Consider the following 25,683-nt stretch of genomic DNA (forward strand, 5'->3'; position numbering starts at 1 on the left):
AGTCACATGCGTTTTAAATTCAACTTTATCTTACCACATGACCGCACTCAGGTGACACTATCTTTCAGCTACAGATGGCCAGTAAGAAGCATGACCTATCTAAGAAGTGGACGTAGTCACCCTGATGTCACCCATTTGTTTCTGGACAGGAACGTTTTGAAGCCTCGAGGTCGGCATTTTGGCCGCTGTCATTTTGGTCTTTTGCTGTGGCCATCTTGTTTTTTGCAACCAGAAGGGACACTCGAGGGCAGAGCTCGGTACAATCGAACGGTGAATAAGAACAAAGTGAACAACAAGGTTTTAATTCACTTTCATGAATTGAAGCCCCCACTGTGAAAGACAAAAACACAAACACACAAACCAGTCAATCGCAAGGTAGCCATGCTTTATGGCCTACTTGACTCTAAATGGGATCATAATTTACTAATTGAACATCATGCTGTATTGAATAAGACTTGGAATTAGTGATTGAGACCATGAACTCATGTTTACAATGTGTACTGATGGAATCAATCAAGAGAAAAGGAAAAACCTTCACTTCAAAACCAACCCAGACTGAGGGAGTGTTATATAAAACTGAAATCATAGCTTGTTTTATGAAAAAAAAGCCCATAACTGCTGTATTTGGATGTGTTGAACACCATAAGTAATATACAAGTAAAATATATGGTTTGGTACATGAGAAAATTCAAATGTGACAGATGTGCACAAATGCAGATTTTGGAGACCTCGCCTACATGTTCTCTATACTAAACCCTCTCTAGCTTTGTTCTGCTTCACTTTTTTAAAGTCAGCCTTTGCAGAGAGAATGATCACATATTGTGCTATGATTTGGGTCAGTTAGACCTTACAGCTGCATCATTTCAAAGAAATATTCATCCTGAAAGTGCTTTTTTTATAGGCGGACCTGAAACCTTTTAATTTTTGCTGTGTGTCATCTTCATTTACTCTTAACCAGTAACATATAGACAGATATTTACAGATCTGAACAAAATCTCACATGTCTACACATGTGAGATTTTGTGAAGGTTTAGCGTTTTATCATAACACCAAAATTATTCAAATAGCCCTAGTGGCTGCAGAGATACACCCGTTTTAGTTTGGGTATGCAATTATCGAGCAGAGGCCTAAAAATAGGTTGCTTTTCAAAAGGTTAAGTACATACTGAATATCAAAATCTAATGTTGTATAATTTATTCGGGAATTTATGATTTTAATGCATAGTATGCATTTCATCCACCATGTTAGCGAAGGGAGGTATAGTGATATATGGAACCTCCAAGGGGCCTGAGACACGAGATGTTTTGGGGTCTTATCAGCTGTATAGATGCATGATGTCACAAGCCCTGATGCCTACAGAATAATACAGCATCCTGTATTGAAAAACATACTATTTTTTAAATAGAAACCCGCCTTTGGGGACCCATGCTCAGTAGCTCTGATCTGGTGAGTCATACTCCGTCCCTCCTCTCCACTGATGTAACTCTATGTCATTGAGGCCCGGGAGCCGATTGCGTGCAGACGCCATGGACACCCTCTGCTCTGTCACTGTTTAATCAGACAGAAAATCAGACCTAATTCATGAGTCCTCGGGACTTTGCCCCCTTTTTTTCTATTTCACTGCTGCGTCGTGATGCATGTACAAGCACACACACACACACACACACACACACACACACACACACACACACACACACACACACACACACACACACACACACATACACACAGTGCATTTATATGATTTATTATGTCCAAGAGACAAAGGGACGGAACATTTTAGGATATATATATATTATATATTTATATTTATAGTTATGGTGCGGCAGATTTACCCCGGCGAGAACACGCCTAGAAACATTAACCTTAAGCATCAATACTACATGTCTAAACTCCAACCATTTATCTTAACTTGATCCTAACCTTGAGCTAAAAATCTAAAAGGGCGACCGACCTTTTGTCCCGAAGTAATGGTCCATTTCCTGTGAATCTCTTGTGCGTGTGAAGGTAATACTTAGTAGTACTTAAAACAAAGGAAATAAGATCCATTAAGCTAAGATAAGACAACATAGAATACATTAAACACATAGTTCTTACCCTCAGATTGACCTAACCACCACGAGCCCTGAGATCATATCCTAACCCTCCAACAGCGCATTGAAGAAGTGAGACGTGAGCCACAATTAACAGGTTCTCTGAAACCCAGTATTAACTGGTATTAACTGGGTTTCATAGAACCTGCTGATTAGTCTTTCACGTTTCTACAGTAAGAACTTGATATGGGGTTCATTATAGTTATTTGACCCGAGGCTCAATGCATATTGACTGAAAACAGCAGGTCGATTAAGACGTTTGTTAAAGACGTTACCAATTAGAAATCTGGAGGAGTCTACAGACTGATATTTGGGAAAAATAAATATAGACAATGCATTCAAACTGAATCCAGGAAAGGGGCGGAAGTGAAATCCAGTTGTCTAAAATGTAATTAAAAAAAAAGCATTGTACAATGTATATTTGGGATCAATAGAAAAGCAAAAGTCACATCAGAGAGATTTGGGAATTAGGAACTATAGACAACATATACAGTCATCATCACTAATCAATGGAATATTTAACCTTTGACAAGTTCAGGATCAATAGCTGGAGATAAAGGAAATCAACAAAATAAAAAATTCAATTTAGATTATTAATATTGTTCTATTCTTACAGTAATTACAGCTTTTTATATATAAAAAAAGATTCCTCCCAACTCCTCCCCCACGCTCTAACCTGCTCCTCTTAGATCTTTGCAGAGGTCATATTCATATCACCGCATTAGACCTCCATCTTATACTACGGTCTCCAGGGGAGTAGAGCAGAAAGTACAACGTCTTCTTTTTGGTTCCCTGCCGTGCAGCACACCGGTCACCGAGGAGCCTTCTCTTATCTCAGAGTTCAGAGGCGCTGATGGGCCTCCCACACAGCCTCCTCCGTGTTCAACATGAGCTGCTTTAACTTAACGGAGAAAAGAAGAAGCACAGCGCAGACAGTGAACCAGGCCACCTCAATTAAAACATCAAACATCCCCTGCGTTAGCTGAATATTTTAGTGAGTTATCTTCTCCGATTTTTTAGCCCCTATTCACACAGACCGTGGATGGAGGAATATTCTGGCAATGATGGCAGATTTAGAAGGTCACAGTGGAGAAAACCCAATAACCTGTATCTTTTTTTATTTATTTTTTCAAACATGTGCCCGTAAATCTCATTTTAGAATATTCATGAATCAATAAAACTTGCAAAATCCTGACAAAATATCCCATTTCAGAGATGTCCAAGTGGCATGTTTGTTGCTAGGCCCCATTAGGCAAGTAGAGAAGTATTCTCCTCAAACAGGGAGGCAATGGTGATCATACACACACACATCTGGATGAGGCACTATCCATTCAAGAAGGGAAATCCTGTCTTCGCTTGCTCCCACTCAGGCCAGGTCAGAGCACAAAACAGCATCCCCTGAGCTGCTGAATGAAATAACACGCTCAAGGACATTTGGCCACTCGCCAAGCTGGAACCATGGTTCTCCTTTTCAGAGCACCGGGACTGCCAACCCTCACCGTACACTCTTATTCATAGCAGTTATAGTATTTATTCATTCATTTCCCCAAAATACAAAAAATAAAAGGTGAAAGGAAAAGTGTGTGGCGGTGCTCTTAAAACAGGAAGTTTAGTTATTTTAGGTTGACATTTTAGTTTGACCTGTTAATCAAAAGCACTGCTGCTGAAATACAGAATGATAGTTTGTCTTAATGTATATGTTGTTTCAATGTTTTTGTTGTTTGTTTTTTTTTAATCTATTTGCACTTTATTATTATTATCTATATTCACTTCATATGTTGGTCAGGAGAGAAACACTTTTTCAACTCCTCTGTATGTTTGGCACAGGAATTGACAATAAAGCTGACTTTGACTTCTTTTGAAAACGGTCAGATGTCGGAGCAATTACGGTACTTTAAAACCCAAATCAGAGCATCTGCCATGTAGCTGCTCCCCGTGTGCATGTCCATTGAGTTAATGTCCATGAATCTGCTTAAACATAGAAAGCAATGCTTCTTGTATGTCCAGAGCCTGCGTTAGACGTCTCCTGTCTTTAGTATCATAAGCAATGGGCGACTGTGTCTCAGTGGTGAGCAGGGTCGTCCTTCAATCAGAGAATCGCCGGTTCGATCCCCGGCTCTGCTAGCCCATGTTGATGTGTCCTTGGGCAAGACACTTAACCCCAAATTGCTCCTGTAGCTGTGTCTACGGTGTATGAATGTTACCCACACGATGGGCAGGTGGCACCTTAGCTCCTCCCATCAGTGTGTGAATGGGTGAATGATGTCATGTAGTGTGAAAGCGCTCTGAGTGGTCGGAAGACTAGAAAAGCGCTGTACAAGTACAGGTCCATTACCAATCCATTCATATTTGTTTGTACAACTTTGGTACACTTTTAAAGATGCCAATATATCCCAAATGTTAACATACCAGTAAAAAGTGAACAGGGCTCAAGTTGCAGCCGTCAGCGTGATGCTCTGAATCCATGGCGACATTACATGCAAGCATCATCCGGCCTCCTCCTCAGTACATTGGAGGTGAATGGATTTTAGTTTAAAGAAGCAAGCAGCTGCCAAGCCAGAACCCAGGTCCTCCATTATTTAGCAGGCAACTCCTACTACTTTTATTTATTCACATTACTTAATCATTCATTTCCCCGTTTCGGCGACCTAAAGCTCCCGTGGTTATTAACTACATCGATATGGGCGCGTTGCCAAAGCGTATTCCTGCCGAGGCTTCTCCACTGCCTCGCTAAGTTTCCCCCAAACAATAATTGCTTTTTCCAGGACAAAGGCAGATGCAGTGTGGGCTCCCCGAGCATCAGGGCCTTTCCCAAAAGGCTCCCCTCTCCACAGCGACTGTCTGCGCTCTGCTGGCGACTTGCCTAATTAAAGGTCAGTTAGCTAGCTGGGTGCCAAAGCGGCATAAACACATTAAAGGGAAAATGCCACTCAATGAAGCAACTCGGTGGAGGTTTGCGAACATCGGTCGCTGTGTCGCCCCGGAAAACACCAATATCGCTCTCAAAGGTAGGCCCCGGGAGAGGTAATGAGCTCGTACCGGTGTGACTGCTCGGTGCCTCTCAGCTGTCAGAGCAGCTTAAAGTGGACATAGGAGGCTTCTTTTTTTTTGTTGGGGCGCAGTAAAAGGATCCATCCTGTGAGTTAAGTTGCTCATCCAAATTGTGTGCTTGTGTTTTCCCCCCCAGTGAGCATGACCTGGGTGAGGATGACATCTACGACTGTGTGCCGTGTGAGGACGACGGGGATGACATCTATGAGGACATCATTAAGGTGGAAGTACGACAACCCATGGTGAGAAGACTGCGTCGCAATGTCCGCTCTTCATCATTAGGTTTTATATTTAATAAATGATCGATGATGTCATTTGCTGCTTACTGAAGGTCTATGACTGAAGGGTTGCATTTTCTTAGTCACCTTAGACACAGATGATTGTTTATCTTGTGCCCATCAGATAATATTTATGAACAGGAAAGATGCAACTAACTAATAGTGCAAAAAAGAGGAAACACACACGCTTCTTGGAGGAAGACATACCTTCGTATTTGCATGATGTCATATCTCTAAACGCTCTCAGAGCTCTGACACAACTGGTGATTAATTTGACTTCTGACTTGTGCTGCTTTGCCCTTCCCATGCTGCAGATCAGATACATGCAGGTGAGTGCCGCTGTGCTTGTGACTCGCTTCACCCTGTCGGCTAACTCCCTCCACCACTTCATTTAAAACAAACTGATAGCATCCCAAGAGAGAATGGCCTGCCAGTTAGACTATTGACCCGTGCCTGGAGGGGCAAAGGGGACCCCATCCGGTCCAAAGTGTGACTTCAGCTCGGCGACTGCAGTGTTAACTGACATCAGCGTGGACCACCAGCTGCTGCATCGAAAGCACGAGACAAATAAACGTCTTCCTGCTGGCTTTGAGCCCTGCCTCTGATTGGTTAATTACATTCTGGATCGAGGCCTTGACTAGACTTGCATGTCTAAATTGCTAGTCCCAGTTTTTGTGTTATCTGCACTGGTTATCAACAGCCAAATCTGTTCCAGATGGCTGTGTTAGTAACGCCACAGTCAGGCCTGCTCAAATCACTCCCACAACATAGAACATCTCGATAGAAATTAAGCCTCTCTCGTCGACGTTCTACCTCCACCATCAGTTTTGGCAGCGTGTCGATATGTCTCTCGTTACATGCATACATGTCTGTCACATGGTGGTTTCAGAGAGGATCCAAGTGTCGATGTAAGGTGTAAAGTATGTATCCATATGTACGTTTACTTGCAACAAAACCTCTTGGTTAGGCTCAGGGAAGAAAAAATAATCTGGGTTTGGGTTCAAATAAATACACTTTAAATAGCTCCACTTCTTACCTACCTGGTATTTTGTAAAGACTGGGAAGTTGTATAGCAAAACTTCAACAAAATAACAACATCCATTTGATTTGACACTCAAACTGTGTTTGTTTGACCCTATGCAGACCTTCTCGCCTTTTACCTTACATCAGCATTTGTGTGTCTCATGCCGATGCGAAAGGGTCTTGGAGTGAGACTGAGTTGAAATATATATATATATATTCATGTTCATACGACCTACTCAGATATCAGGTCTCTTGAGAAACGCTCTGAGTAAATCAGTTTGTAACTTGTTTGTAACCCATCCTCCAGCACCCACTCAAAACGTGCCCGCTTGCATGGCTACGACTTAAAAAAACCTCCCTATTCATCTGCATATGCCTCGTTCAGTCAGCTGGCCCACACATACAGTGACACAAAAAAAGCTCATGCGCCTCCTTTTTCTCACCAGTCAGCATCATCACCAGTCATATGTATAGTCATATATGTTGTATGTAGATAACTGTCAAACCTGAGGGACAGCACTGTAGATCACTAATTGTGCATATTGTTAATCGCTTTTTCCTATTGCGTTCCATTCATTTGTAGACTGTATGAAAATCAATTAGCAAATCCAATCTTTTTTTTTTTTGCCCAGGACTCCCTGGAAAGCAGAATTGATTGTGAATAGATTATCCTGTTGAAATAAAGTAGAACAGACTCTAGAAACCAGCTTGAGTTGTGTGATCCATCACAGTCAACATCAGGGCCTCATTCGTTGTTGTCAGTGTTTCATTATGGCTGCATGGTAAATTGATTAGGAGAAGTCGGCACTGCATTATCTCATACAGATAATGCAATTTGATAGGATACACAACTCCAGCAATGGAAATGAATAGAAACCATTCACCGCCTGCAATGGTATAATAAATAAATAAATAACATTACTTACAATTTGCAAAATGACTGAAACATAAAAAGACACTGGTATGGGCCTTTTAAAAAATACAATAAATATATGTATGAATATCATGCATTTCCCTGCAATCATCACACACACACACACACACAAAGAGAGCGACAATCCATATAATCATCCTGAAAACTGTAAACAGTAAGAGCAAGGAAGCAAATGTGAAAAAATAATGAATGATCCAGACTCAGTGTAATTGTCCTGACTCATTATATTTCCTCACCTCATCATAGAAAATGGGCATGACAGAAGATGACAAGAGAAATTGCTGCTTAGTGGAGATCCAGGAGACGGAAGCAAAGTACTACAAGACTTTAGAGGACATCGAGAAGGTGAGTGCACATGCGATGCTGTGCTAGAGTTCCCTTTTGTCAGTTCCTCTTTGTTGGCGTCTCCGGCCTGTGGACCAGGTCACAGCATGGAAATGTCAGCTATCGGCACATTAATTGGAGGCCGCAAATGTCACAGGAGCTGGTCAATAGGTTTATTATTGGCTCAGCAGGAGACGGGCGGATCCCCTGGGGCTTTAGGAATAGACATGCACATCACAGCCGTGAGAATATATTGTTGCTGTATGTGAGCACAGTATCCAGCAAGCGAAACCCCCCCCAAAAAAAGATGACTTCTCCATATCGCATCACCTAAAATTGTATAAGAATTCTACATTATTTTCTCAAACGTCTTTACCTTCCAATGGTGTGTTTCCACCCACCCATCACAGTTTCTTCATTTCCTTCTGATTTACTGCTGCACGACGCTCGTTAGCGATCACAGTTGTTCAGCGGCGCCGGACGCCCCTGCAAGCTCAATGTGCGTCCGCGTAAAGCAGCGGATGATGTGTGCGTAAAGAGCCGTAAACTCGCACGCATGCACCGTCTCTCTCGGCGTGATAACGAGCCATTGTTGCGATCGGCGCCCGCTAACACATCACTTTCCGCATTGACAGATTTCACTCGCGATTTGATGGAGCGCCGCAAATCACCCGCTCCGCTAATTTCATTAAACTAAATGTGCGTCCTGTGTTTGGCGCGCCGGCCCAGGGCGGAGCTAAAATGCGGATAAATAACCCTCTCGTGATCGGCGGACTCGTTAGGCTTAATTGAGTTGGGGTTAATAAAGCCTCATTTCTTCATTGCTTCTCCGTTGATCTATTTGTTGTTGTTTATGATGATGGAATGTGACAACCATAAAACAATGTTGGAGAAACAATAGGCAGGTTTATCTTCTGCGAGCATAAGTGCAGCATCGGGAAAGCGCTTCACACTGTGAGCTGACGGCAGATGCGGTGTAATATCCTGAAATCAAATAACCCGGGCACCCCGTGAACAACAATGACTCCATCTTCTGCAATGAATGTAACAGATCTGCTGAAAGCTCGACCAGAGCTTTATTGTATTTCATCCATAAACTTAAAAAAAGAAAGAAAGACAGGGAACTGAGTATGGAAGTCCGTTCATGACACTGATAAAGAAATTAAGATCCTGTAAGTCAAGTATGACTTAACTATCTCATAATTATGAGATACTAAGTCATTATTATGAGATAGTATGACTTACAGAATCTTTATTTTTTTTATCACATTGCCGGTAACGGGCTTCCATACTGTGGGTACCATATTGGGTCATTAGTTGATATTCACGCTCTCCGCTCATTTGCCTCTGGTTTCTCTCCAGAATTACATGATCCCGTTGCAGCAGGTCATGAGTCCACAGGACATGGAGGCCATCTTTGTCAATCTGGAGGTGAGTCCCCACCCCAGCAAAGGAGTCGACTTCTGTACAGCACGCCTGAATGTCTCGCTCACCAAGTGAATAATTCAATATGTGTATGGGTGGCTGCGTGAATGGCAGGGTGCGTTGTCGATTATGTATGTTAATATTTACGCTTTGATTTGCACTGTGATCTTGATGTCACAGGGGGGACAAAATATGTATTTTCCTTCCTTCTGAAAAACTTTGAGCAGTGGCTCATGGGCTGTAATCCTTACTGTACAACTTAATCAATAATCCATGACGAGACAATCAAACGCAATGTTTCAGTATTGCACCAATTACCAAACTGTGAACACCTAAAGGAACATAATGTATAATAATGAACATTTCCTAACACGTTAGCTTAGTAGTAGTAATTCATTTGTTTCACTCAGTCTGTACATATTTAAATGACAATTCATCAACATACCGACATACACGCAGAACAATTGAATATAAAATATGTTGAAAATAGTCATACAAACCATGAGTCTTTGTTGAACAATCTATTGTTCATCTGATGTTATACAATTTGTATATTGAAATGTTCAACAAATGATATTGAGTGACTGCAGTCAGCTGAATATTAGGACATTCATTTGTTGAATGAATTTCCTAGTTTTCTCTATGTTAGAAACTATGTGTAAAGGATGCACAATTGTACAAGGGATATATGCTAATATGTATCACGATGTGCACTCAGGATGTAATAAAAGTCCACTTTGCCCTCCTGCGAGCCATCGACCTGAGCATGGTCACTGGGGGAAGCGGCCTGGGGAAGATCTTCCTTGACTTCAAGGAAAGGTGAGTAACCCACAGTGTGTTTGCATTGTTGATCCCTGCACAGGCAGATGTTGTTCTTCTGCTGGCTGCACTGAGTTTAAACCCACTTGTAGTTAAAGCTCCCTTTAAAAGTCAGTAGGCTGCATCATGCGGGGATTAGTTTTCAAAGAAGAAGTCAATTAAAACAGAAAAAAAACAATGTTTGAGAATAATCTGAGAGCGCATGGAAGCAATTGTTGCTCATTGAACCAAACCGGTGAAGACTGCATTTGCCAGTTATTCCTCTTCCACGACCATGTTATTACCGCACATTTCATTTTCTGACACACAAGTGCTTGAAGTGCAGTGAGAATCCTTTTAACCTGTTTCAACCTGCTTTCAAGTGTTTGATAAAATCAGGTTTCTTTTTCTTCTTTATTTTCAAATGCAGCCACCTGTCTCATCTGTTCTGTTTCATCTCCATCACTCCGATGCGTAGAAATGAGATGGAACTTTTACTTGCGCTGCTTTTGCACATTACAATGCTGCTGCCTTTTATCCTCTCATTACACTATACTTTAAAACAATTATATTGATATTACACATACTGTATATATGTGTTGTATTAATGCAACCACATAAATTACTTGAAAATATAATTTAGTTTTTTCTTTTAATTCATTCCTTTATTGCTAACTGTACATAGTTTGTTATTGCCTATTTTATTCTTTATATTCTATTTGATTTGATGGATGTCTATTTTATGTATGTCTAGCATGGGGGAGCCTACAACTATATGTAATTTAAAGTGAGCATATTCATTCTGTTTCACCGGCTTTAAGAAAGGGATGTTTCTCTGTGGAAGCAGAGGTTCATTTGCAAAAAGAGTTTCCTCTCAGATCTCCATCTTGCCCAGCTGCTGAGCAACGTGTGGATAATCTGCATCCCCGAGGGGGGAGCAGTGATTTGCCTCCCTGCTGTGCCGAGCGTGGCTGCTTCATAGGTAATGGTGATGACGGTGATGATAGGTTCTGGCCCCGGTCATAATTCCATACACAGCCGTGAATATGCCACTCTCCTCGCATGATACAGCCATTACCGCAAGAGTGAGTAACACACCACCAAATGGGTGTGCGTACCTCTTCTTGCATACATAAGCATGTATTATATTATTCTGCTCAGTGATCCTGAAAACACACATACTTTTTTCCCTTCTCACAGTATTTCTTTGGGCGACGTCAGTTTTCATAGGTAATAGGCTTGTCTCGGGCTTCTTTCTATAGCCTCGAGGTCCATGTAACACAAAGTTGCTGCGACATTAGAGATTCAATTAATAGACAGAGGCAGGGATATACTCTCTGTCTCACTTTATCTCTGGCAGAAACAGCAGCTTTACAATCCTATCTTGTTGATTGAATATGTTTGTGATTTAAGCCCTGTTTTGGTTTTGGTTCTTTCTTTTGGACTAAATGTCAAAACAAAATTATATATTTTAAAAAGTACTTTACTTACGAAGTAATTCTATGGCCAAATGTACATGGACACCTTCATTTTTGAACTATTGACATTCACTTTCCAACATACTGTATTAGCATCCTCAACACATCTGGGAAGACACAATTTTGACAAGCATTGGTGAGGTAGAGGGTCACACAGGTGTCGGGGTTTTCAGTCCTATCTCAATTCCACTCCCACAAAAGAAAACTCCTGTCCCATCCCAATCTCAGAAGAATGACTCCCACCCCAATCTGTTCCCGTGTTTATTCATATTAGAACTGTATATTTTAACATAGAAACTGACGTATCGTTGTAATGATTCCCGTCAGGCCACATAATGATGAATAGTGAAGTTCCAATCCCAAAGGAATCCCGTGACCCACAGGGTTCCCAGAAAAAGGTTAGCCTCTAGAGGTCGACTGTGATAAAGCACCAAGGCCGAGGTCAAGCATTTCTCCTTGGAACTAAGTTGCCCAAACTGTGAAAAAGAGCCACATAATTAAATCACACAGTATGTACACACACTTCCTGTTTGTTTTAAAACGGACATTAACCTTCTAACTCTGACAGAAATAACTCCCATTTATCTTCTATTCATAAACAAATTTGCTGATGACATGCTGTTCTTTGTTCATATTTATCTTTGGTGACATTCTCAGAAATGAGAAGCAGGGTTATTTTAAGAAAACGGTTCATTAGATTTGCAGATTCTGTGCGTCTCTGGCTTTGCCTGTGTGCATGTGATTGACATGTAGACCCGCCTCATCGTGAGCCACCGCCGTGCCTCGGTTCTGCGTGGCGATAAGCAACAGCGGCCAGGGGATTGGACTCTCATCAGGCATCTTGGCCATTTTTTCTGAAGACCAGGCTTGGCATAACTCATTTGGTTATCTAGGCTTGTAAGTCCAGGTGACCTTTACAACAATGTGCTTGTATCTTTTTTTGTTCTCTCTCTCTCTCGTTTGGTGCAAAAGATGAAGCGCTTTTCTTTTTTCTTCTTCTATTTGTCATTGAAATGTTGCCACGCTGAAAATGTCACTGGTTTATCTCGACTACTTCTCAGTTTTCAAACCGCCGGCACTGGGCTAAAGGGAAGCTCTACAAACCAAATGGCCGTCTAAGTACCCTCTTGTTGATATCCTCATTTTCGACATACCCCAACTCATTTCCGGAGTAATCTTGGCATCCCGATACCACGGCTGCACTGTGAGCCTCTTTATTGGAGGCCTTTTGCTCTACGTTCTCCTCCATTTGCTGTGTGCAGGATCTGTTGAGTGGAGGTGAGGGGGTCCCAATGCCACGTGTCAGAGACTATTAGCTGGCTCCACGGCCTGTCACTTCTGGTTTGCTTGGAGATTGGCTCGGCACGTAGAAGGGTGGGGGTGAAGGCCCACGGCGCGGTTACTCAAAATTGCATTTTATGTGAAATAACATGCACGACAGCATCCTCATTATTCAAGAGGCCAGAACAGCAGGGCAGAATGATGACACTGAGGAGAATTCAAGTTTTTAACTGCACCGGCAAACTCTCCAATAAAGGGAAACTGTCTCGAACGGCTCTGTTGGTTAGACGTTGCCGTGCAGCTTCTCCTTTTCATTATAGCCCGTTGGCAAACTTCGATTTCCATTTCTGCTGTAGGTTTTAGGCCTCATGGTTTTGGCCTGTCCGTCCCTATTTCCGCCTGTTCGTACGTCTAAGTCTCATGATCGCAGTGTTTTAGCAACACCCACAGGGAATTTCTTCAGATTTGGCACAAACGTCCACTTGAATTCAAGAATGAACTGAATGGAATTTGGTCTCATTGTGAACTCACAAAACTAGTTTTGGCCCCCAAAAAACAATAAACCAATACGTTAACTAATAATATGTGACACACATGTCTACGTAATAGGATAAAACGAAGTGAGGACATTTTGGATAAGGATGAAAGTTAACTGCAGTTGGCTGGTTGGCAAAGGCAACTCTCAATTCTAGTTAGTCATGAGGAAAATTAAACAGATACTGAAATGCAAAGCAGGCATGAGATCAACACAGAGCCCCCATCACACCAGGCAGCATCACTAATGCTTCACTCCAGAACATGTTGCACCTTTGGAATCTCACTGCAATTATTAGGCCGTTTGAATACTGTATGCTGCATGAGTAATGCTGGAATAATTAAATCCTCTTGCTTCTGAAGATGTCTACGGTTGCTTTCGTTGTTTTGGGGAATAGCCAATATCGAGCGTAATTAGCTCGGCCTATTCCAATTAATATTTTAAATGTAATTAAAACACTGAGTCCTGATTTTCTTCTTCCTTCTTTCTTGGATGTACAGCACGGTATTTTCGACTGCAAAGTTTCAAGCAGCAACACGGGGGGAAAGCGGGGCGTGATGAGTCGTTACCTCCGACAGCGATGTGTTCAGGCGGGGTGTCAAGGAAGAAGTGTGCTTATCACCGCGTCACGGACTAATTATGCACGACTGTGCCAAGAGTGGATGCCTGAGTGTGCTTGCGCGCCATCAGCCCTTTTGTTCCCCTGCCTATCTCAGTGAAGAGGACAAAGCCTCTGACTCGCCTCTCAAGTCCCAGACGAAAGGCTGTTATTAAACGTGTGAATATACAACGTCTAAAGAGCCTGTTATTGCTTGACTAGTCGGGTGTGAATTTGTGACCTTGGGTGTGATATTTTGGAGCCGGATATTGATGCATTTCTTGTTTTTGTGTTTTTTTTGCACTAAAAACAGACATAGTGCTTTTTTTTTTCTTCAATCAATGTCATTCATCTTCTATGTAAAGTACAAAATAGTGTATTATTTTCCATACGCCAGCGTTTTACTCCTCGCCTTTCCATTGCTGAACACACAACTAATCAAATCAAATATTTTATTGATACACATATACACAGCACACGCAGTGACATGTAGCCTGTGCATTTAACCCGTCCTAGTCCTAGTGAGGAGCAGTGGGCCGCTGTAGCTGCCGGGGAGACGGATGGGCATCCAGTGCTTTGCTCAAGGGCCCCTCACTTGTCTCCCTACTTGGTCCATGTGGGGATTCAGCCAGTATATGATACAGCTGGAGTACACTGACCTCTTTTCATGTTACACATGTTGACATCCAAATAGAATTATCTGAAAAAAAATATGTGCTCTTATGCTCTTGTCCAGTTCCATGCCTTCCGGACCCCGTGTCCCAAAATACAAATTATCCAGCTTTACCATTTGAGAGCTCCAATCTTACCATGAATTTAGATTAGTGGCATAACTATATATATGGATATAAATATTAGTTTTTTTAATTTAATACAAATAAAAATAATTCTGAGGAAACATTAAGAGCGAAAGTGACACCTGTTGATTCGCATATTAGTTTCATTAATACCCTCGATTAAGGACACAACGCTAAGCTGAAGAACACATTCATATGACATATCACCATTATATGAAACAGTGTTGGTTAACGTTTTATTTTCACATTGGGCTGACAAGGTGGCAACACTAGCATTCATTAAGAGATGGAAGTCTAATATGCATTATCCTTTTAGCTCTGGTTGGGTTTCCACCATCTCCTGGCAACACCTGGCCCTCTAGCTGCTAGACACACATCACACTTCCTTCACCAGTTACTGCAGTGTCTGACTCTGTATGGCTCCCATTAGGAGCTGAACAGGTAGTGCACAGCGGGTTCCTCTGAGCTTGTTTTGCCTGGAAACACGGCTGGTGGGAACACTGAGAGCAGATAAACTGGGAAACCAAAACTGCAATCTCCAAGAAGCTAAAGGAGCCTCCGATATTACAGCCGGCTGCTGCTGTTTGGTTGGACAGGCCGTTTGTTTGCTGCAAATGGAAACTTAAAAAGAGATTGAGCCCTCGGGCAGCGGAGAACGAGCCTCTTGCTCCAGGCCCATATTGGTACTGATGAAAACACACGCACACACACACACACGCACACACACACACACACACACACACATACACTAAAAGATGGCCTTTATTTAAACTGGACCAGATAAGCCAACAAATCACTCGTTGAATCACCTACATTCTCTCTGCTCTGCTGTGCTGTGGGAGAATCACCATATTGGACCCTTTCAATAGGTTCCTTATTTAGCAAAGGTAGCATCTCATGTTTGTGCCTGTTTTTTTTTAAAGGCCTTATGATCATTTAAGAGAACATGTAGAATCTGAATTGTAGTTAATGAACTTTTTATTAGGAGGCGGGCTCTAAAAGGCAGTTCAAGTTGATGGACATGCAGTGTCAATCACAGCTAGACGTGATGACAGCAGCTCAGCGTGGAGAAGCTTCACCTCGAGGGTTCAGAGCGTCACGGCATGAACACGTCGCCTCAGATCTGCACACAAAGACAGGAGCGGAGTGAATTATTTTCATCAGGTAGTTCGACTGGACCAACACTAAATTACACTATGACAATAATTCTGACGCATCTCTGCTATGGTCACACAGTGTAGGAGTTAATGTTACATTACTTTTCTGCTTCCTTGTGTGGAAGCCAGGTAAACTACTGAGAATAAAGATGTGAACAAATAATGAATAAAGATCCCGCCTTCACACATTGTGCACATCCTTCAAGAAGAACATTGAGCACGGCTAACCTCGGAGGCTGCTGCTGCTGCTGCACTTTCAATTTGTGGATCTTTATTCATTTCTCTTTTTAATTTCCTCTGAAATCTTTATCTTTCTTTAATCGTTCTACTTATGGCTGTGCGAAACATCTGACATCTCTCAAACTCTTAAACTGCTCTAATGATTCCCACATTCACAGCGGGAGCGTTCTCCGTGTGCACGTCTGTCTCTTTGGATCCTCGCTACGCTGCACAGTCCGCCTGCTGACTTATAATTGATCAAGACCCCCATTAATCTCAATCACTCTGTCGTCCTGGAGGGGGACTGGGATCAGGTCTTAATCAGGGGCTCGCTAGCCCAGGGCCAGTTTAACCAGGGTGGGAGCCTCACCGCAGGGGGGCGTAGCCAGAGGATCCAGGGATCATCACTGGCGGATCTCTGTGGAGGAGAGGAAGATCAACCAATGAATGGGCCGGAGAAAGATTCTACTTTCACCTCCGGCGAAACATGAAACCGTTTGATCCACTGAACTCACGATGGAGATTGATAAGTTGTCATATCGTGTTTTGGACCACTGGACTCAAGCTGCAATCATTTTAAAATCTATTTGCAGTGATACGTCTTATTCATGTGGCATTAACTCGTAAAATAGTTCAGTGTTTGTTTGAGCAACACGTTGAAGCAACATGACTTCCACTGACAACACTTAGCCTTTATCGTGATCCTTTAATTATTAAAGGATCAAATAAAAGAACAAATAGAAAATGTGTCCCAATAATGTCAGCGACACAGCAATATTCAGTTTATTTTGAAAACACTATTTGCAATGTTACCGTTATCGTTTAACAATTTAGAGCTACGACATCATTCATTATGTGTAAATCTGCTAATTATTTGCACGTTTTAGTCGCTAAATATATATAAAAATAGCCTCATTATTTTGATGTCTTCAGAATGACCAAGCAGCAGTTTATAGCAACGATAATCAATAACTGTCAAATAAGGCAGAGCAAAGCAAATTGTCACATTTGGAAAAAAAATGGAAGCAGAAAAATGCTGATAGTTGTTTTTCTTTTTGCTCGATACATGACTGAATCGACTAATTGTTTCTCTAATTCTATCCATACTTATCACCTATATTTGTCTTCTCCCCCTGTTTCCTTCTCCTTCTCTTAGTGGTAGATTTTAGAGCTCTGCTCGTAGCGAGATCACCTTTTTTAAGAGCAGCATATCAGTTTAAAATGCTTTTCCCTTCATGGCATCACACATCCAGATGTTGTGTTTCCTGCTATAAGAGGACAGTGGGATGAGCACGGCTCTGAACAACCAAGCATCGTCAAGTTGAGCACATCCCTTAAACGTGCGCGGGGAAGAGCAGAAACCAACGGGATGTTGCCGTTTCACTTCCCGCTCTCTTTGCTCGGCTTGTGTGCCGTTCCTCGTCCGCGTGGCAGAACCATCAGAGGCTTGATTAGACTTCAGGGTGCCGGCTCTCTGCGTCGCCTCGCCCCAATCAAGATTCAGATTAGGCAGCCGGAGTACCGATGCTACTATGGGGGAGGCACTCTACCAGCATTGCCAATGACCTACTTTGATTCAGTGAGTGAGAGCAGCGTGTGCCACATGCAGTGGCGTCCTCCAGGCAGGATGACTTTGAGCCCCCTCCCAGACGAAACCCAGAGATCTGTGTCAGCGGCAGCATTGTAATATCTAATGAACCACAGCTCTCATATCCTCACCGCTGGAAATTAAGACTTTTTTTTCTTCTCCCTCACACGCTGATAAGAGGAGCTCTGCAGAGCAGCTGATACATAGCAGCGTCTTTCATTAGTGCGCTGTGATTACAGCTCATTGGCAGGAGGATGCTGCCCCTCCAAATATTGCCCTGGGATCAGAATCCAGTCATTACTTATTCATGGTATTCACGTGCATTCCTAATCATATTTATTCACATATTCATTTATCTGCCCCCCCCCCATAGTGCCAAATGACTCTCGGGCTGACCTCTCAAATTGTTATTAATCTTCAAAATTAATATGCGGTACACTGCCGAAAGGCACAGTTCACAGCTAATTGTGGACTCAAACAGCGATATTTTTTGTCCCTGTGCTTTTACAAAGATATGGTATTCATCTAACCTTTTTTTTTTAAAGAGCCTCATTAGTGCTTATTAAGGTTAATTTGTAACCATACACACGGCTTTGTAGGGGCTTTGTTCTCGTCTTCCCAGAGAACAAGCAGAAAAATATCGGATTCCAAGTCTCGGCTGTGGATTTTTCTTAATGGACGTGAATGTTTCATCGTTTAGAGCTTGCAGAAAGCCTTCAGGAGGGGAAGTAGCTAACAGCTTAGAAGTCAAAGAGACTATGGATGAGCTCTTGTCTTTTCAATACTTTTTTTTATTGATCGACCAAATGTGATTCTCCTTTTCAGAGCACAATGTAAACAGGCGGCAGAAGAAGCCACGGTCAAACGTGAATCTCCTCTTATTCATATTGTTTGCAGGGTTCGTACGGTCATGGAAAACCTGGAAAAGTCATGGGATTTTAAAAAAATATATAAAAAAGGGTTTTTTCCAGGCCTGGAAAAGTCCTTGAAAAATGTCATGGAAATGTGTTATATTCATATGTTCATATCGCTCATTTACGCTGAGTTTGAAATAATTAACATGCTTTTAAAAGACAGACGCTCAAAATATAAGCAGGCATACATAAGGCATCTATATAAATGTTTATTCTTTTAACCAAACTATTGTCATTTGTGTCATTTAAGGTTTACTGTATGCTTTGGAATTCTCATTGTTAGTTTAAGTACTACATTTTCTCACTTTTTCGTGTTTACACAGAGATTTCTCAAAATATTTGGTCATGGAAATTTGGTTTAAAGTCATGGAAAAGTCATGGAAATCCATTGGTCAGAAAGTGTCTGAACCCTGTGTTTGGTGAAAGTCCCGTGGAGGACGGCGAGCGGTGCCGGTGTCCTCTGTCTGACGGGTGTTTGTGGAATCGTGTCCTCCACCAGGTTGCTGATCTACGGCCAGTACTGCAGCCACATGGAGAACGGCCAGAAGACACTGGATGAGCTCATAGCGACGCGGGAGGACGTCAAGATTAAAGTCGAGGTAATGACCTCCATCACTCACCGCCAGCAGAAAAGCATACATCACAGTGCAGGCAGTGGACACAAGTTGCTTTTTCAAACTGAATACAAATGACTGAGCCGATGGGCTTCAGCGCATCCGTCTGCTTACGGACCTGTGATGTGTCGCCCTGAAAGGGTTCATGGGTAATTTTTTTTAGGTGGTGTGAGCCAGAGGATTGAATGACAAAATGACACCTGATCGACACATTTGAAGCCACAAGAAGATGCAAAGACTTTCAACGGAATACGACATCTACGTTTTATTTCTTTCACATATACCACTGTTTGTGGTATAGGTGAAAGTAAACTAAATATATTTAGGTTTTGGTATTTGGTGTCATAAAAAATAACAAAAGATTATTCAATGGTGAACATAGCCACTCCATAGAGCCCTGGTAGTCATTGAGACACCACTAGACGTCAAAGCTTTATGTAAAACTACATGTAGCCACATTGACTTATTACAACTATATATATTTTTGCAAATTATAAAACAATTAGATGCAATTTCATATGTCTTACCACAGTTTTAATTTCACTTGCACTCTAAAAGTAAAATATAGATAGAGTCTATTTATTGATGTGCCTAATATCGCAAATCACACATTTGCCTCAAGGATTGTACAGTCCTCTCTTCATGTCAGGAAACTCTCACAACAGTCTATCATAACTGTATACTTGCGTTTCAGTTCATTTTCTTCACAAAGCGTGGAGTACTTCTCAGTGCTGTCACTGTGCACAAAGAGGTAAATGGAGGTTTAAAAAGCAAAGCAACCGTGTTCCATTGGCAATTATGCAAATGTTCCAATGAGATTCTATAGGATCTGACATCTCTTACAAAATCATAACACATTAATATAAAAGTCTAATTTAATGTTAAATAAATTATGTCATTGAATAACGAATTCATCAAATTAATTCATAAATGTGGTCCAAATTTACCAGGGTCATGCACAAATTTAGAGGAAATCAGAAAAGAAAATAATGTAATTTGCAAATAGGCGGTCAGAGCTGTTTTTTGAATTCCAAATATCTTGTTCTACTGAATTTAACTAGTCCATTTATTGGCGAGTTTATACTGTATTTGAAACGACGGCCTTGGAGAGGTTAAATGTACTCGAGTTCCATTTGAATCTGGAAGATATACCGTCCATTTCTACTAATATCCTCTGATCTTCTTTAGAATAATCTGAAGTGATTAAAGAGGAAGGCCAATGCACTTCTGAAATAGTAGGATTAAGCCGAATCAGCAGTTAGCACGGCCCTCTTTGAGCTTGTTGACAAAAAAAATGGACATGACTACAACCCGAGTAGTTGACAGTGCGATGCACGCTCTCGGAATAGAGCTTTGTTACCGGGTCAAACAGCTTCACTCTATCTTTTTATACACAATAACCTTGTTTATCAAGATGGAGATGCTGTCCCTTTACAGAAGCACCCACACAAACGTCTGTGAGGGAAACCTATAGGAAGACAGTTTCTTTTGGAGCCCGTGCAGAATTTATAGAAACGTGTTCATTAATCAGAGGCATTTCCCAGTGAGCGAGCAGGGTAATTCCCTCACAAATAGCTGGAACGACCAGAGCCTTTGTTTCTCCCTGATGGAATGAACTGGCCTCCTTACTGCTAATGGAATGCCCCGTGAATGTTTGGAGGCAATCGCAGCAACGCAACAAAACCCGATGAATTATTAAACAATGACTGAACGCTTGTTGGTGGGAACTGTTCAGCGTGGCGTTATGCAACGTGTTGTGTGATAACCGCGCCGCTCCTTTCCCGCGTTGTTCCACAGGAATGCACTCTGAAGGTGCAGGAGGGGAAGTTCAAGCTGCAGGATCTTCTGGTGGTTCCCATGCAGAGGGTGCTGAAGTACCACCTACTGCTGAAGGTAGGAGGCACCTCCAGACGGCATGACCCTCCAGCTCTTTGAGTGTCCGTGGTCGGAAGCTGACTAAGACCATCCATCCGTCATCACTTTGACTGCAGCAGATTGCAAATAGCTATTTCACACTTTACTTTCTTGATTCCACAAAAAGGTGTGTAGTGAGCTTGGATTCACAGCGGTTACAGTGGCCCGAGTATCAAAACATCCATATATTTCCTTATATCGGGGCATATATATATATATATCCTTATCATACCGTGGCCCCAGAGGTCTGACAGAAGTAGCGCATCTCACAATTTATTGGTGAAGCAGTGATTGTCAATTTTCATCCAGGTTTTTTATAGACAATTCAATTCAACTTGCTTATTGGTTATTCATTTCCTTGTTGGTTATTCATTTCCGTTGAGTCTAGTCACAATCAGTCCCTGATTCGCAGGCCTCCTGTACATACCACCACTGGGGAACTTGTATTTTGTAGAGGTTTTGATTTCTGCTGTGATTTGGGCTCATGCTGAATAACTATCCTGCCACCGAGCTTTTGACTGGCGGCAGTCCGGTCATCACTTCCTGTTCGCGTTCACTTCACTTCCTTATACTTTCACATCAAAATCCAACCATCTCTTCTTCCTGTCAAACAAAATATGACGTGTGCATTTGCGTTGATCTCAGTTATAGATTCTAATAATTTTACATGTTTTTAGTTACTAAAGTTTTTAAATAGTCTACTGTAGGTCCACTATCATTGCATCAGGTCTAGTGTTTGAATTATCAGTCGTTTAATCAGTTGATTGATGGAAGATTCATTGACAGCAATCTTAATGAAATAAAAATAATAATGACAAACATTTTTTAAGATTTCTACCTGTCAAATTATTCCACCCATTTCACAAAAAACTGAATTATTTGGGTTTTTTAACTGTTGTCTGGGAGAAATAATAATCTGTGGGTAGCTGTAATCAGTAATTGCAGCACTGCACTGACGCCCTAATATGCTCATGTATTTAAGCACAGCGTCTAACCGCTCGCATCACAGACAATACATCTCTCCCCACAGCTCTCCTCCTGGTGTGCAGAAACTAGCCGGCCACTGTAATATTCCCAATGATTAATTCACTTTGCATCTCAATTATGGATGAGCTTGTGAGTTTATGATGCGGCGCATAATGGACCGGGATGGATGCGAGTGTTTGCTGCAGGTGATTGAGGGACTGTCCGCGCCGAGTGCCGCGACTCGTCTATTAGTTTGAATCAAACCCCTGCAGAAGTCTCAGCGAGGCAGCGACGTCAAATCAACTGCATGCTAATCCAATCAAACACACTCCATTTCACTGCCTCCAACAGCTTCGCTGTGAAACACCGCTGCATGCCGTGGCCTCGGGGGCACGTCAGGCTGACAATCCCCGTCTCTGTGTGTTGCGTGAGTCCAGTCGTGCGCATCCGCAATTGATGTTGTGTACATATCATGGAAAGTAGCGCGTCCCTGTTTGGTACGGTGTGAATACGCGACTCTCGTCATCTTTTATGCACCACGGCTGCACTCTAAATGAAGTCATCCCGGAGGTGTTTCTCTTTGAACAGGGTTTGCGTGTTTGCGCTTGTCTTGATGAACCCGCGTGTTCGAATTTTTTCATCCGAGGCTTCATGGGCCGTCCAGCAGCATGATGTCGGTGGCCAGTTTCGCTTGTGCAAAGGTAACAGACCGTGGTATTAAAAGGATCTGTTGAGTAAGCAGGTCACTTAGATAAAAGAACAAAGGTAATTAAAGTCAAATAGGGCCCAATAGCATTACTTTCATCTTGGGTGGGCTGGTGCTGCTGCTGGTAAGCATCCTTGTTGCTGCACTAATGACTCCCACTGATTGTTCAGGGTGGCTGCGCAGTGGGGGTTGAACTGGGTGGATGGTATCCAAAGTGTGGAAACACTGGAATGACAATGGACCCAATGGAGGTGTTCCCTAGAAGACATTTGATTTGTCACTGCAGGGAAAGCACATGCAATGCATCGTAATTACATCTGTCCTTTACCTGCCATCACAAGTCAACATTGGCCATTCCAAAATGGGAAAAATGGGAAAATATGACAGGAAAGAATAAAATGGAAAAAGGGGGAAACTGAAATTCTAAAACAAATACAGTAATTTGTTGATTTATGTGTCATATATCATTTTTTCGGGACACATTAATCTGCCAACTGGTTGGACAGCTGGTAGCATTTCATTTTTATTCATGGTACTATAATTAGATTTGATAGGATTTCTTGAATCACCCCCAATGAGCGTGGGGAGGCAGACGATCAAACAGATCAAAACGATGCGACGTATTTGTTATTAATTTGGCCCCGTGGAGCACCACATGATTTGTCATGGAACATGTTCACTGGTATCTTGTTTATCATAAAAACAGTCAGACCTGGAGGCCAGTCAGCGATTTCTCCAGCCTCCTTGTGTATCTAATTTTCATGCACGTTGCCGGTGGTTCGGTGCAACTTATTCTCATGCTCACCCCCATAATCACAGTAAAGAGCAGCGATACTTTTCTTCCAACAACCTTCTCTAATTACTATAGGATTCAATGTTTGCATCATCCACTCCAATAAAGTATGTTGTGTATTTCCTCCACAGGAACTTTTGAGTCATTCTGCGGAACGACCGGAGAGACAACAACTCAAGGAGTCTCTGGAGGCGATGCAGGTACGTTTGTTCATGGGCGAATCTGGAGAATTGTTACATAATAACGCCGCAGTGCTCCAAGCCAAAGCTGCATACACTGTTTCATACAGCGACTGTGTCTCAGAGGACTGTGAGTCTACAATGATATGACAGATGTCAGAAAGATTTTCAGGTTTAGGCTGGACGACTGTTTGCCTTGCTCCCTCTCTCAGGACCTGGCCATGTACATCAACGAAGTCAAGAGGGACAATGAGACTCTGAAGAAAATCAGCGAATTCCAAAGTTCAATAGAAAATCTTGTAAGTGTGAAGTCCACTGGATTATTCATTTTGTATCTTTTTCAAGATGGTTTAAGGGTTTTGAAAACACATTTTCCAAATTAGTTCAACATGAGGATGTGTTGATCTGGCAAAACAAGAACAACACCGGCTATGTACTGGTCATATATTGGTTATGAGCTATTTCTGTATTGTACCTGTACTCTTTTGACTGAGTTTAAGTGGCAGGGGTTGCTAAATGTAAAATCAAGCCCCAGCCTGCACACATAGCTGATATGGCAAATCACCCAAGTTTTTGAGTGTTGAACTATTATAAGTTTAACAATGAGGATGTGTTTTCTAACTTCTTCTAACTGTACCGTATTTGCTTTTTAGAAACACAAGGAACAGCTTGTCAAACCAATTTTTTTTAAATGCTTATTTGCTTTCTTGACAAGAGTTGATGAGAAGATTAATGTCGCTCTCTTGTGGCACTCTGCAAGCTAAATATCAAGCAGCTGGTTAGCACACAGACTGGAAGAAGCTAGCTAAAAGGTTGCAAAGTCTCAAAGCACCTCGGAAGCGTATCATTTAAAAAACGTTTTTTCTTCTATATTAAACCAGACCCAAAAAAAAGTCAAGTTGCTGTGTTACTAAGTGGGCGGGACCATGTTTTGTCTCTGCCTGGCACGTCGTTACATTTTGGACATAGCCAGGACAGCGATTTCCCCACGCTTCCAGGTTTATGCTAAGCTAAGTTTAGCATCATAGCCTGTAGCATCATATTTAACGGACAGATATGAGAGTTGGATCGGTTTCTCATCTTTCACCAAAATGTCAACCATTGCTTTAAAAGGCACAATGACTAGGATTTCCCTCGACTGGATTAAAAATAATCCCTCTCGATCATCATTAATGACCCACTAGAAATGTGTGGCAGTTTCTGCAGAGACCCAGCCTGCATTTTTATTTATTTTTTCTTCACATTTCACTGTGTTCGGGGAGTTTCTTGGCTTCAACAACTTGTGAAGTATGAAGGGGCCAGATGCCAGATCGCACGCACCCACCCAAGAGGAAGCTGTGAAAATGGCGGACACTGTGCCCGAAAAAAAAATATGCAAATACAGCGAGGAGAGGTGCCAAGTGGACAAAGCCGGTTCCAAAGCGAGAGGGAATCTGGAGTTGGCTTTCACCCGCTGGCAAGCACCCTGACCCTCAATGAGCCGGGGGGGAGGGGCCGACTTTGACTGTTTGCAATCAGCCGACCACCAAATCCTACTCATTGTGCCTTTAATGTTGCAGTGAAGGATCAGAAATCTGAAACCACTGTCTCGGGTGCTTCTAACTAGGAATTGTCTTCCTGCCAGCGGGGAAATTAAACTCCATTACATAAACATTCAGTAAATAAGATACTACAATACAACCGTGTGTCATTTATAATCCAATGTTCCGGCTTCTATTGTCGTTTTTTTTATGCTAGATTTTACATATTTGCAGAAGTCATTTTTTTATGTATAAAAAGTAATACACCGGCACTAAAAGTTTGTCAGTGTGATTAGTCACTGGGCATCACAGAGCAGTAACCGGTTCTTGATAAAGCCCATATTCTCTCTCCCCATATTCTCTCGTCATATCGCTGCCACCTGTCATGATCCTCCACTAATAAAACGTCCCCAATAAATCATTTAGTCCCGCAGAACATTAACAAAAGAGGTTATGCACATTGCATTAATCAATTTCCAATAATATTCCAAACAGCAC

General features: G+C 42.1%; 1 protein-coding gene across 1 annotated transcript in view; it reads left to right on the forward strand.

The window, feature by feature from the left end:
- The window catches only part of vav2 (vav 2 guanine nucleotide exchange factor), a gene marked incomplete at its 5' end in the record, with an annotated part of 194,770 nt that overhangs the window by 154,049 nt on the left and 15,038 nt on the right, over positions 1-25,683 (forward strand). The window contains 9 exon segments of the mRNA XM_079235511.1: positions 5,281-5,386; positions 5,737-5,751; positions 7,626-7,724; positions 9,066-9,134; positions 9,847-9,947; positions 18,993-19,092; positions 20,905-21,000; positions 23,618-23,686; positions 23,878-23,964. Of these exon segments, the coding sequence (XP_079091637.1) occupies positions 5,281-5,386; positions 5,737-5,751; positions 7,626-7,724; positions 9,066-9,134; positions 9,847-9,947; positions 18,993-19,092; positions 20,905-21,000; positions 23,618-23,686; positions 23,878-23,964 (742 nt within the window).

The sequence above is a fragment of the Taurulus bubalis genome (assembly GCF_910589615.1).
Source record: "Taurulus bubalis genome assembly, chromosome: 19".
NCBI lineage: Eukaryota > Metazoa > Chordata > Actinopteri > Perciformes > Cottidae > Taurulus > Taurulus bubalis.